A 13,410-nucleotide genomic window follows, 5' to 3' on the forward strand; every position below is an offset into this window, starting at 1 on the left:
GGTCTCGAATATTTTCAAAATAAAAGTCTCTTTTATATCTAATGCTCTTATAGTCTTATATTTTAGAGAATGAACGAGAAGATGTGCGTGTTATAATATTCAAAATTTTCATATACTACCTCCGTTACATATTATGTTCAACGATTAAACATTTTTCCTCTCTATTTTATGTCAAATCGTTGCAAATAATATGTAACGCAGGTAGTAGTACGTTTTACTTCGTTAGTTTTCTCTTTGATGTACTCCTTTATTAGATTCTTGTTTCCAAAATAAAAGTGAATGCAATAAACGGAAAATAAATAATGACAACTTGAGAAAATTTATTCGTCAAAATGGTTTTTATGTTCTACGTCCACAATTAATTGTAACATTTTGTCATTCCATCCAGATTGCATCAAATTAATAACACTCTCCATTCAAGAATGATTAATAAGTTAAACTTTTTAATTCACTATTCACAAAATCACAATATTACAATACATGATACAATAATATTTTTCATCCACTCCCCCCCCCCCTCCTTGCAAAATCCACTCTCATTTCATATGATTTTCGTTTTAATTCAAGCGAAAATAAATCATACTTTATTGCAATTAAAATAAAACCGAGGTAATATCTACAAGTCACCCCTTAAAGGGAAGACTTGACTTGACAAATCATGCAAACCTCAAAAATCAAACGCGAAACCGAAAGACAAGGGGAGGGGGACTACATGCAAGAAGATGCCCCACTTTTCTCATATTCAATTATTCATTAACACCAACAAAAAAAATATTAATGACAAATTTAGTAAAAATATCAATAAATATATGTTAAATGTAGATTAATTATTTTTATACTATAATAAGCAAATTAATCAAAGGAAATAAGGTGGCCCACTACCTTAATCCCCTCTCTTCCTATATAAACGAAGAAGACTGGCTTATATTAAGACAATTAATAAACTAAAAAAAATAAAAAATTTATTTGTGATACCCTAAAAATAAATATAAATATAAATATTTATATTTACCTTTATTTTTAGTTTCTTACGGTTTTCCTAAAGTTGAGATAGATATTCATTTTTTGGAGAGAGAAAAAACAAGTTTTTGTTTTTAGAGAGAAAGAGGAGAAGTTTTTTAGAGAGAGAAAAAAATGGCGGAACAACTCACCGACGAACAGATCGCCGAGTTTAAGGAAGCTTTTAGCTTGTTTGACAAAGACGGCGATGGTTTGTTCTTCTTCTTCTTCTTCGTTTACTAGATCTGATTTTTCCTATTGTTTTTGGAATTTTTTGGTTTTTTTTTTTTTGGTTTGCTTTTCGTCGTTTTTGTGTTGGATTGATATGATTTTCGGCGTTTTTGACTTGAAGAATTTGTTATTTTGTTGATTGATTATGAGAATAATGTTGAAGATCTGTTGTTTTATGTGTTTAATTGATTTGATTTTTGTAGATAAAGGTGATTTTTCAATTTGAAATGATGAATATGAGAAAGGAATTGCAAATTGATTAAGTTGATGAAATTATTATGATTTTTTTGGATAATTTGATGAAAATGCGTTGAATATTGTTGATTTTGTTGGTTACTTCGTTTAGGGAAAGAAACAAAAGGTTTATTTGTTGGATTTTTTGAAACAGTGAATAAAGTGTTGAATTTATTCGTCATGTTAGGGTTTATTGTATCGAAGGTATGGTAAGGTTGCGTACTGTTTCGACGGAGAGATTCGTCGTGATTTATCGAAAAGATGAATTTTTGAGTAGATTTGTTTTGGAATTTGATGGAATTTTGCAAAACAGGATAATAAAAATTGTGACTTGTTGATTATTCAGTGATGTTTTGTACATCCAAACTGCCTCAAAGCTCGTCTTGACCACATTTATAGAGGTGGTTGTTGTTATAGTTTTAGGGATTGATTTTGGGTGGATGGTTGTGAACTGATCAAATGGGAGGTATAAGGTATGCCTGGTTTGTATGGAATGCATGATTTTTTGATTGATAATGGGTCAATGTGAAGTTCTTCTGTGTAGATGACGCCGTTCAAAGATAGATTTTACTAGGTATTGTGGGTTTGTTCTTTTGGTTGATTGTGCTTCCAATCTTGTGGTATGGTATCGGTTGCAAATATTGTTGTATGATAAATGAATGAATTTGCGTTGGTAGTAGATTTTTTTGTCGATTTCTTTGACATGTAAATCATAGTTAGTTGAAACGTTCGAAATCAATAATCTTGTTGAAATTGAATGTGTTTTTTACTGCACTTGATGGACAACTGCTCGCTTTAAGTATTTGTTTTATCTTGTTAGTATGTGATTGTGATCTCAATGGTTGACTGTGTTGTGTTCTGTGTTTTTGAGGTTGTATGCTTTTGATTAATTAAGCCGTTTATTTTAGTCTTGTAAATCAATTTTCTGGTTTACATGAATGATGCCAATCTTAACCATGCTTTAATTTTTGTTTTCATTTACTTGTTCTTTTATTCTGGGCTTCATTACTGTCTCTTTGATGTGTCCTTTGATAGTTACTTGGCACCAACTACCCCTTGGGTACTTTATCAGACCATAGTGCTGTATGATTCTCATCCATGCATGCTCACTAGGATTTGCTTTTGCCATTGGTCCCTGCATAATTCTGCATGCTTTTGCTTACCGATTTGGTTTAGATTGTGCGATTTGAAGTATCAATCTGGTAGCTTATACCAGAGATGTATCACTTTGTATAGATTGTCGCGATGACACTGATGACTCAGTGTGACACTATCTATTGCCTTACCCTTCTGGGCGATCTTAAAGAAACATGATCTGTCAAATTGTGATCCTTAATTACTAAAGTTGTTACTGTACTTAGTTTTCTAGTTTTAGACTAATAAGTTAGAGGTGATGAATACTTTATGTATCACCTCTTCTCTTTACTGTCACCTGACCTGTTTTAAATATGCAGGCTGCATCACCACCAAGGAGCTCGGAACAGTGATGAGGTCCCTTGGTCAGAACCCTACTGAGGCAGAGCTTCAGGACATGATCAATGAGGTTGATGCTGATGGAAATGGTACTATCGATTTCCCAGAATTCCTCAACTTGATGGCCAGAAAGATGAAAGACACCGATTCTGAGGAGGAACTGAAAGAAGCTTTCCGTGTCTTCGACAAGGACCAGAATGGCTTCATCTCTGCTGCTGAGCTACGCCATGTGATGACAAACCTTGGTGAGAAGCTTACGGATGAAGAAGTTGATGAGATGATCCGTGAGGCTGATGTCGATGGTGATGGACAAATCAACTACGAGGAGTTCGTCAAAGTCATGATGGCCAAGTAAGGATTTCTCTGGTGGTTGGAGAAGGGGGAAAAAGTCAAATTTGTAAAATGGCTTAGTGAATTATTATGGGACCTATAGCTTTTTTTTTCATTAGTAATTTCTGATGCATGGAAACCAGACATTTTAGAGATGTTGTGGTTATGTGATTTCTGTTGATCCTTGTTTACCCATTACTGTAATGATGTCTTTTCTTGGTGACTTTATGTTTTCTTCTGGTTTCTATTGTATCCGATTCGCTTGGGAGAACCAACTAATTTTGATGAATGGCTTGACTCATTTTCTCTGATGTTAGTCGTCTCATCTTTCCTTCAGCTTAGATGATGGTACAGAGTATTGAGTATTGTTTAGTGAGTTTCATTGTCGTTATTATGTGCATTTTCCAGTTCATCTGTATTCGTAGCATGAAATAATTGGGATGGCTATAACCAACAATTTGTTAAAAATATATACTATTATTAACTGAAATTCCTGGATCGTTTGTGGTGGACTATACCTGTGATAGTTGGGCGTTCATTAATTAAGGTTGTATATGCTGAAAAAATTGTCGAGCCTATACCTGACAGCAAAGCTCGTCCCATCGGAAGAAACCGCAGTTTCTTTAGTTTCAGACAATAATTGCTACTCGAAAACGATCTAGAATGATCAACAACCTTATTCAACAATTTGTTGCTCGAAAACGATCCTATTTTACTTTTGAGATTCAACAAGTAACTCATATCTTCCTCTGTGAGGAATTTTTGAAAAAAAATCATGCTTTTGTACTCTATGGATATTTATCAATTATTTTTTTTATACCACTTTCATGTAATTACTTGAGATGAAGAACGTAGTTTTAAACAACAATAAGGATACAAATCATTGAGAATAACTGTATAAAAAATGCAAAACGTCAACATTCAATCAATCAGTAATGTTTAAACTTATTTGTACTTAATTTTCTTGAAACTTATTAGAAGGTGCAAAGAGCAAAAGGGCCAAGATGACAGTAAAAACAACTCCCAAATAGACAAATACATATTCATTACAATGAGTCAAAGCAACTTGTCAATGGTGCCACCCTCTAATGGAGACAAAGTGACACCCTATGGGGAGGGGTAACGTCAGAGATAAATGACCTAAAACAACGATATGCGACAGTCACAATTTACTGTCTAAATTTGAAATCATAATCTCTTCAAGCTCTTCTTTCTCGCATCAATCTTCTTTTTCTCGGCCTGGGCCTTCAAACCAACATCCTTCTTTTGCGCTACAGGTGCCGCAGCTGCTGGCGGCACAGTTGAAGACCCTACTGCTCCATTCTCACTTAATGGCAGAGCAGAACCTGCAGGCTGATCTTGAAAGCTCGTTGCCTTACTGCTAGTCGTTGATGAGGCCAGAGGGGATGGTGAAGGAGCCCCAGTGTTTGCTAATGTGCTTTTCTGATCAGCATTTTGTGCTGAAGCGTTGTTTCTCTGGTCGACATTCAAAGCTGTGGTTGACTCAGAAATTGCTCCATGCTTTGGCTTGGATTTAGGCTTGGCGTGGATTCCTGTGTACAATCTGCCAGAACAAACAAATATAGATTGATAAGAAAAAGATGAAAAGTCCTGTTATTCCAAGTTGAACAATTTCACCAAACCATTCAAAATAGTCTTAATGATTATTAGATTCTTTACTAGCCACATAAAGAATGTGACAACGGTTATAATTCCCTCCGTCCTAAACTTTCTTCACACTTTTTGACCTTGACATTTCAACTGCAACTTAAATAATTTTTCTACGGTTTCCTCTCCATCAACCCTATTTCTCTCTTTATCCCAACACTTCCCCTCAATTCCTTTTCGCTTCCATATAAATTACTACTTTTGCAACTTTTAGTCTCATTCCCAACCCTCAAGTTTAGGAATGAGGAGAGTAATGATATATTAACCACAGTATTACATCCCAAATATTTTTTTTTAACAAAAGTGAAAAATAAATAATAAAGAATATAAGCTTACCTAGCAAGCCTTGCATACTCCTCGTAGTTTTCAAGCAGCATCTTGCCAGCTTGCTCATTTAAGGCAGATTCCGGAAAAGGTTCAATAAGTAAACATCTTATAACCTGTTTTCAGGGAAACAATTACCACAAATTGTGTGAGAATTTCACTAAGAATAGAAACAGGATCTCAAGGGCTAAACATGACATGAAAACACAAAATTTAAAAATAAAAAAGAAAAGTCAGCAGCACAAACCAAAAGAACATGTCGCAATCCCAGCGTTGGGTTCCAATCCTTTTTCAAAGTGTTGACACAAATTTCACCATTATTTGCGATGTTAGGGTGAAATATCTTGGTAAGGAAATAACCTGTCATCAGTAAGATGAATCATTATTTCTAAATCATAGTGGATGCGTTCTCTAGACGAAAAAAATTGCAATACACATCAGATACCAACTGACAGCAAAAATAAAATAAAAGCATTGGTCATTGAAGCAGGCCAAACAGTAAATAGATTAAAGAGGGGAAAAAACCTACTATATGAGCTCCTACATTCCCAACATCTAACATTTTGTTTCTGGTTACGTAAAAGACAGCATATTCAAACATAATCAAACTTGAAAGCCACATATCATTGACCAATTCATGGGGAAGAGAAGAGGGGGGGGGGGGGGGGTGTACAATCACATTCATGTGTAGAAGCATCAGAGGAGATATCAAAGCATAACATGTAAAAATCATCATTTATGTACTCAATCATCATTTATGTACTTGATCAATAGTCTATCAGCAATTTGAAAATAGGAAAATATACAAGGGAATTTAACCAAAGAGACAAAGATGTACAAGCAAATGAAAAAGAAATAATTACCTTTGGGAGGAGTATGGGGAAAGTCACTCGACAATATCAATTTCATGCGGAACACACCATTTTCATATGGAGTTCCAGCTGCGAAATTCAGGAGCAGATGTCAATAACAACATAATATATGCATAGAAATCATCATGCCTGATTAAGAGAGAAAGATAGGAAAACAGACCTGGGCCATCTATATCAGCAAATATGGTCGTGAAATCATCATCATTGACGCCCACTTTGATTCCTTCCGGAGGAGTTTCATCAAGATTTTTTAACTCTTTTGCAAGCTGCTTAATCACATTTGGCGGAAGATTTTCATTTGTAGCCTACAGTTAAAAAAAGAAAGAAAATTAGCCTTGGTCACACAGTGAAAGATCTATGAATTTGACTTAGCTAATGCATCGATGTGAAACACCACATATATACTAAAGGATCTCCATGCAACAAGATTAGAGAGTCTCCCAAGTATAAACACCAGAAACACAGATGCAGAATCGGAAGACCCAACCACTCGAAAGCGGAACGCCTAAAAGGACACTACTTTGAGTACTTTCAATATATATATATATATAAAGAGGGGTAAAGTTGAAAACCAAAAACTACAAAAAAGAAAGAGAAGAGAATGCCTAGAAATCAGGTTAATGTAACTGTATCACACTTAGTGCATGTTTGATATGGATATTGGATAGAAAATGAATGGAAACAGATAAGAAGGAGAAATGGTAATGTAACACTATTATATGTTGTTTGGTAACACTTGGAAAGAAATCACTGGTATCAAATTGGGGGTTGAGGGAAACATTTTTGTTATTATAGAGTTAAGAGAGATAACAGATAACAGATGAAGAATAATGGTTACGCCTAGTGTTTTACCACACCTCTCATACAAAAAAAAAAATGTTAATGAAAATGGTTAATTAATTTCATTACCACCACTCAAAAACACTGTGCACACATGGTACTTGACTAATCAGCCATATAGTCAATGAAAATAAGAATCTCATTTAATTCATAATGGAATTCAAGTAAGATTCTTGACACCAAATCCTTTCCTCTGAAACCTATTTATAACGTGCATTTATAAAACATATTACTATACTGCTAGACGTAGGTCATATCAAGGCAAAAGAATTAAAAGAAGAATATAGTAGGCAAAATTACCATATAGGCAAGTTATTAATTTGACAAGTTGCTTTGACCTTTAGCTTTCACCTGACTCTTTGAAGCTCCTACAACCACTATTGCAGAGGCGAGGGGCTCCGAGCAGGGTTATTATCTGCATAAAAAGAACAAGTTAGGATCTTCAAATAAAAATAGAAGAGCTATAATGTTTCGTACATAAACGGCAAAATAAAATCCAGGCATGTTTTATTTCAAAGCACACAATACCCTCTAGAAATCTACTGTACTATTGCTTGCTTATATTTTGAGTTGCAACCCTTACAAGCATGAACGCCTGATAGTGTAGGTCTTCTTGTAAACATCATTAACTACGACAATCTTGTTTTACTCTGTTCAAATTATATAGACTAAAAATTTGAAACCTTCTCTGCTGACTATAAATACACTAACACAAACGTCTGAGAAAGTGCTATATTGTGTTGTTTGGCTGACCATGATTATGATACTTGGGTGAGAGTGAGAATTATCTAGAAAGTACAATTCCCAAAACAAATGAGACGTGACACCTAGTAAGTGCGAATGTCGACCAATATGTTAAGCAAGGAGCCATATGAAAATATGCATATCGAAGTATATTACAAAGAATGCAGCTTTCTGTAGCATCTAGGAATTAAAATCCCTTGAACAAAACAACCACTTATTCCATGCTAGATCATCCCAAAAAGTAGTTTAAATCCCAATCTTTAACATCACATGTCTAAAAAAGATTTTCCCCTCTTCACAGCATAGTTACAATCAATCCTCAACCTACATTAATGATCAGCAACATGTTATTCACCAGCATGCTGCATGAGCTCCTTCCATGAAAGTCATTACTAAGATTTATGCTCTCTCCCCATAATGCTTATTATCACTTATCATACAACCATTTTCCCAGGTGATTTTTCATCTTTTCATGAAGATAAATTTGACATAAAGTACGTTAAACTCATTAAAGTTCTTCTCTAGCCTCCAAATCTTCAAGTGACATTCAAACGCATAAATCAATCGTCAAAAGTCAAACTTTGAACCAATTGCAAATGATCCTCAAAGTTAACCTATATGTAACGTATCATCTAGAAGGAAATATAAACTCCCTCCTCTCGAATAATAATGATAGAGACAGTAATTGTGCAACATTTTAAAACATACCGCGTAATGATCAAATCCTTTTACTAGTAACAGTAATTTAAAAAAGAGCCACATTCTACATTAGAGATGTCAATCATGTAATTCCAATGACTGCCTCCCTTTTAGCAAAATTCTATAATCAACTACTCTCAAATCCTCTCCCTAAGGTTGAATGACTCCGAAACTTCATTCAATCATTCACGCTTACGCACTCCAACAGGAAATGATATCGATGGTATCATTAAACTAATACCCTCTATAACGTAAAATCAATCACAGAAGCAAATATAAAAAACTTCTTCTACAGCCTTTACCCCTTATATTGATGATACAAGTTTGCACAATTTGTAATTTGTACATTCTTTATCTCAACAAAGAAGTCAACAAACAAACAAAAAATTTTGCCCTTCCCCCCCTTATATCTATATAGATGTTGGATTTACTGGATTCCAAAAAGAAAGAGACACAAAAAAAAAAGGGAAAAAAAAAAAGATAAAGCATAAAGAGCACCCAGAAAAGAAAAAAATGCTAAAGAACCTAGAAACCCCATTTCAATTCATGAAATAGCACCCAATTGAAATCAAATCACAACCCCCAAATACACCCTGAATTCCCAATTCAAATTCATACCAAAAACCCTAAATTGAATTTAATTTCACAACTCAAACCCTAATTCGCCAAAAAGTTTCAATCTTCCACTCAATTTACCAATTCAGATGAAATTAAAAAACGGGTAACATCAAAATTCAACAAACACTATCAATGCAATCAAAGAAACAAGAAACAAAAACCCAAAACTTTTATAATCACTATCATTCACCCAACTACTTAAACCTACAAGAAATCAAAAGAATTTATCAATTAATCACATAACAATCAAGAACAAAAAAACCCAGATTAAAATCTTAAATCAAAAGAATAACAAAGTCTAAAGATTGAAAATTTGAGTAGAAAATCGAGAGAAAATTCACCTTATCTGAAGTGCACAGTCTAAGAGAGAGAAAAAATGATTGAGAGAAATAGAGTGAGGCTCCTTGAAAATAATAATCGGACTCGATTTTTTTTTCCTTTTTTTTGTTGAAAAAAAAAGAAATCAGAGAAATTGTAAGAAATTAAGGGGATGATTTTATAGATGAAGACATGAGGGACCCACATAAACGTTGAAAAAATGCATTTTATTTATTTTTATGTGAATAATTTAATTAATACACAAATTATTTGAAATAGGTATGTCAGTGCAAGACGTTTTCTGATTTATAGACGTTAGAGAATTAGATTCTCCTTTTTTAAAAAAATAAAAATATAAAGTTAATTTGGTGATTTTATATTTCGTGAATAGTGAAAATGGGGCCAACGGCAATTTCCTTTTCTGAACATCTTGTTCAAAACTCGTCGTTTGAACAAACTAGTTTAACACACGTATCAATTTTTACTCGAAAAACGTGTAATCATAATCTCATTAATTAATTTTGAAAGAAGTATTGTATTGTATTTTATTTATTTAGGGCTTAGTTAGTTCAGTTCAACTCCTAATTTCCTTCTCTTATAAAATATTCATTTCAATTTAGTTCAGCTGAGTTCAGTCAATGAGAACAACCCCTTAGTTTTGAAACATAAGAAGAATAAAAAGAGAGAAAAATAAAAGAATGATGTCAAAAATAGTTAAAGCGGGAATTTTTTTTAATAAGAATTTAACATGTATTTCTTGAGCCCTTTCCCTAAATAATGTTGGGAAATTATCTAATTCCCAAATTACAGCTAGTCTTTTTTTAATTCCCACCATACCGTCCACGTCACCGGTTCAGTGGGAATTTTTTAAAAAACGGGTTTATTAGAAAACCGCTACTTCAAGTAGCGGCGTGCTACTAAAAACCGCTACTTCAAGTAGCGGTTTACACATTAAAAACCGCTACTTGAAGTAGCGGTTTGTATTTACTAATTACTGATTTATAGATATTTTATTTTTAAAGAAAAACTTACAAAACAAACCCATAAACCGCTACTTGAAGTAGCGGTTTTAATTTCATAAACCGCTACTTCAAGTAGCATTGTTTTGAGGAAAACTGCTACTTGAAGTAGCGGTTTATAAAATTAAAACCGCTACTTCAAGTAGCGGTTTGTTGCTGGACCGAGAAAACAAAATCGGTTTGTTTTTCTTAGCTGACGTGGACAGTATAATGGGAATTAAAAAAAGAGTAGCTGTAATTGGGAATTAGATAATTTCCCAACATTATTTAGGGAAAGGGCTCGTGTTTCTTAATGATATCAACATGTTTTGTTTTACTAATACTCCGTAGTTAATATGTTTCTTAATTTTGAACTTCTCAATGGCTCACTGCTTTTCTTGAAAAATAAAAAATAGTGTTATAAGTTAAGTATAATTGGTTGTTGGTGTAGTGGTGATTGGGACTACACTTGGTAGGGAGGACTCGTGTTCGATCCCCCGCAACAACAATCGGGAGGGGACTGGAACCTAACCACCCAGAACTGATCCCCGAATCCGGATTGGCCCAAAGGGTGAACCGGGTAGAACACCCAAAAAAAAAAAGTATAATGATTCCCCTAAAAAAAAAAGTTAATGCTAGTACTCCTTGCATCCTTTTATTAGAATCCACTATTTCTTTTTACGCAAATTAAAATTAAAGTCCCATTGTTGGAATCCTTTCCTTTTTAATATATATTTTTTTTTTCAACATCATTCTTCTAAGGCCAAATTAGAAAATAACACCTGTTAAAAGACCGTATTTTGATTTTAACACCTTAACATTTCAAAGTTTTATTATAACACCTACTAAAAAATTAAAATTTTGGTTTCACCACCAGAAAACGGATTCCGTGACGGAAATTGTGCGTGGGCCCCACAAGTTAGTTCACTTTCCAAATTTCTTCCCATTCATTTCGACTATTTCCAGATTGTCTGTATGAAAATTGATAAAATCCACAAGTTCCAAATATTTTGAATGATGGAGGAGCCAACTACTGACCCTCAGTCTGAACCAACATCAGCTGAAGAGGTTGCAGAAAATGAGGACTTAGCAACCGAGATTTTTCGATTCCAGCCACCTCACCCACCCCACCCCTCGCCGGCGACCTGCCCAATTGCCGAAACCCCTCCCCCCTTCCTCCACCACCCCGAAACCCCACCCAAAACCCCCTTCCCCTCCCCTTTTCGATTCCAGCCACCTCACCCACCCCACCCCTCGCCGGCGACCTGCCCAATTGCCGAAACCCCTCCCCCTTTCCTCCACCACCCCGAAACCCCACCCAAAACCCCCATCCCCTCCCCTTTTCGATTCCAGCCACCTCACCCACCCCACCCCTCGCCGGCGACCTGCCCAATTGCCGAAACCCCTCCCCCTTTCCTCCACCACCCCGAAACCCCACCCAAAACCCCCATCCCCTCCCCTTTTCGATTCCAGCCACCTCACCCACCCCACCCCTCGCCGGCGACCTGCCCAATTGCCGAAACCCCTCCCCCCTTCCTCCACCACCCCGAAACCCCACCCAAAACCCCCTTCCCCTCCCCCCTTCTGTCATTTGTGTCAATAAATCAAATGGGTATCCAAAATATTTCCAAAAAAATTAAAAAAAATCAAGAATTTTGCCAGAATTTTTCAAAGATCAAATTTTTTTTAATGGGGTTTTTGAAAAGGATGGAAATTGTGAGTGGGATTGAAAGAATAAGTATAAATGAAGGATAACTGGTTGGGTAATTAATGGAAGGGGAAATAGTCGAAATGAATAGGAAGAAATTTGGAAAGTGAACTAACTTGTGGGACCCACTAACAATTTCCATCACGGAATCCGTTTTCTGGTGGTGAAACCAAAATTTTAATTTTTTAGTAGGTGTTATAATAAAACTTTGAAATGTTAAGGTGTTAAAATCAAAATACGGTCTTTTAACAGGTGTTATTTTCTAATTTGGCCTTCTTCTAATTTAATCCCCAAATTATCCTCAATTTTTATTGATTTTTTTTTGCCAAATATTTTTAGCATTTATTAGTCCACCAACATACGTTCTCTTTCATCATTCTTCTTCTTCTTCTTCTTTCTAGGTACTTTTTCTTCCTTTTGGCATTTATTAACCTCTTTTTCTTTTTTCTCTCCCTTACTATTTAATGCACTTAATGTAATTTGATACTCCGTACTTCTAATTACATGGTTTAAGGAATTTACAAAAACCTTAATTCCCGTGAAAAATGAGAAATTGAGCTCTAATAAAAAGATGGAGGGAGTATCATATATGTGGAGCCCTTATATTGAGATAAATGAAATAGATTCTTTTTTTTATTTACCTGGAATAAACACAATGTATAAATTAATTTAAAGTAGATATTACACTATTTTTATAGACTAAGGACCTGTTTACATTTACTTAATTTCAGTTCATTTCAGTTTAGTTCAGTTCAGTTCAGTTTAGCTCCAATCAGTTCAGTTTAGTTCAGCTCCTAATTCTCCTCTCTCATAAAATATTCAGTTCAGCTCAGTTCAGTAAATATGAACAGAGTTACTATAAGTACTTCAACGACATAATTGACTTTCATGTAAACCTTGCCGAGGAAGCCCCAGTTAATCAATTTGATAAACAAAATTTATTTATCAAATGGCAAAATGGTAAATAAAACAACATAAATGCCCAGTCATCATGACATTTTTGTAAATATATCAACAATAGTGGGACTCTTATTTACTAAAAAGTTGTTGATTTATTTACAATTTTGCCATTTGACAAACAAATTTTGTTTATCATATTGATAAACTTGTATTTCTTGCCCACTTAAAAAACAAGTGTTTCCTCATAAAATTATTGTTCGCATTGGCAATTTTTTTTATTATTTTTTATTATATATATATATATATATATATATATATTCTGCATTTATTACTTTATGTCGCAATAAAAACCAATGAATAATACGACAAAAATTATATGGCAAATCAGTGTGTGTAGTGTGTGAGTGTTATTTTTTTATTTTTTTTCCCCTCCTACAGTAAATCTCCACATTTG

General features: G+C 34.5%; 2 protein-coding genes across 2 annotated transcripts; one reads left to right on the plus strand and one right to left on the minus strand.

The window, feature by feature from the left end:
* The first annotated feature begins 956 nt into the window (after positions 1-956).
* Positions 957-3,578, plus strand: LOC110715002 (calmodulin). Its single transcript, XM_021893567.1, has 2 exons — positions 957-1,210; positions 2,919-3,578. The coding sequence occupies exons 1-2, from the start codon at positions 1,135-1,137 to the stop codon at positions 3,290-3,292; spliced, it is 450 nt and encodes a 149-aa protein (XP_021749259.1). The 5' UTR covers positions 957-1,134; the 3' UTR covers positions 3,293-3,578.
* Positions 3,579-4,175: 597 nt separating this feature from the next.
* On the minus strand, positions 4,176-9,520 carry LOC110714761 (ubiquitin-conjugating enzyme E2 22-like). The gene is made up of 7 exons (XM_021893307.1): positions 9,374-9,520; positions 7,272-7,386; positions 6,292-6,436; positions 6,123-6,200; positions 5,507-5,619; positions 5,272-5,375; positions 4,176-4,831 (listed from the first exon to the last, which is right to left on the minus strand). The coding sequence occupies exons 2-7, from the start codon at positions 7,272-7,274 to the stop codon at positions 4,456-4,458; spliced, it is 819 nt and encodes a 272-aa protein (XP_021748999.1). The 5' UTR covers positions 7,275-7,386; positions 9,374-9,520; the 3' UTR covers positions 4,176-4,455.
* Positions 9,521-13,410: the final 3,890 nt, after the last annotated feature.

Source organism: Chenopodium quinoa, unplaced genomic scaffold (genome assembly GCF_001683475.1).
Source record: "Chenopodium quinoa cultivar QQ74 unplaced genomic scaffold, ASM168347v1, whole genome shotgun sequence".
NCBI lineage: Eukaryota > Viridiplantae > Streptophyta > Magnoliopsida > Caryophyllales > Amaranthaceae > Chenopodium > Chenopodium quinoa.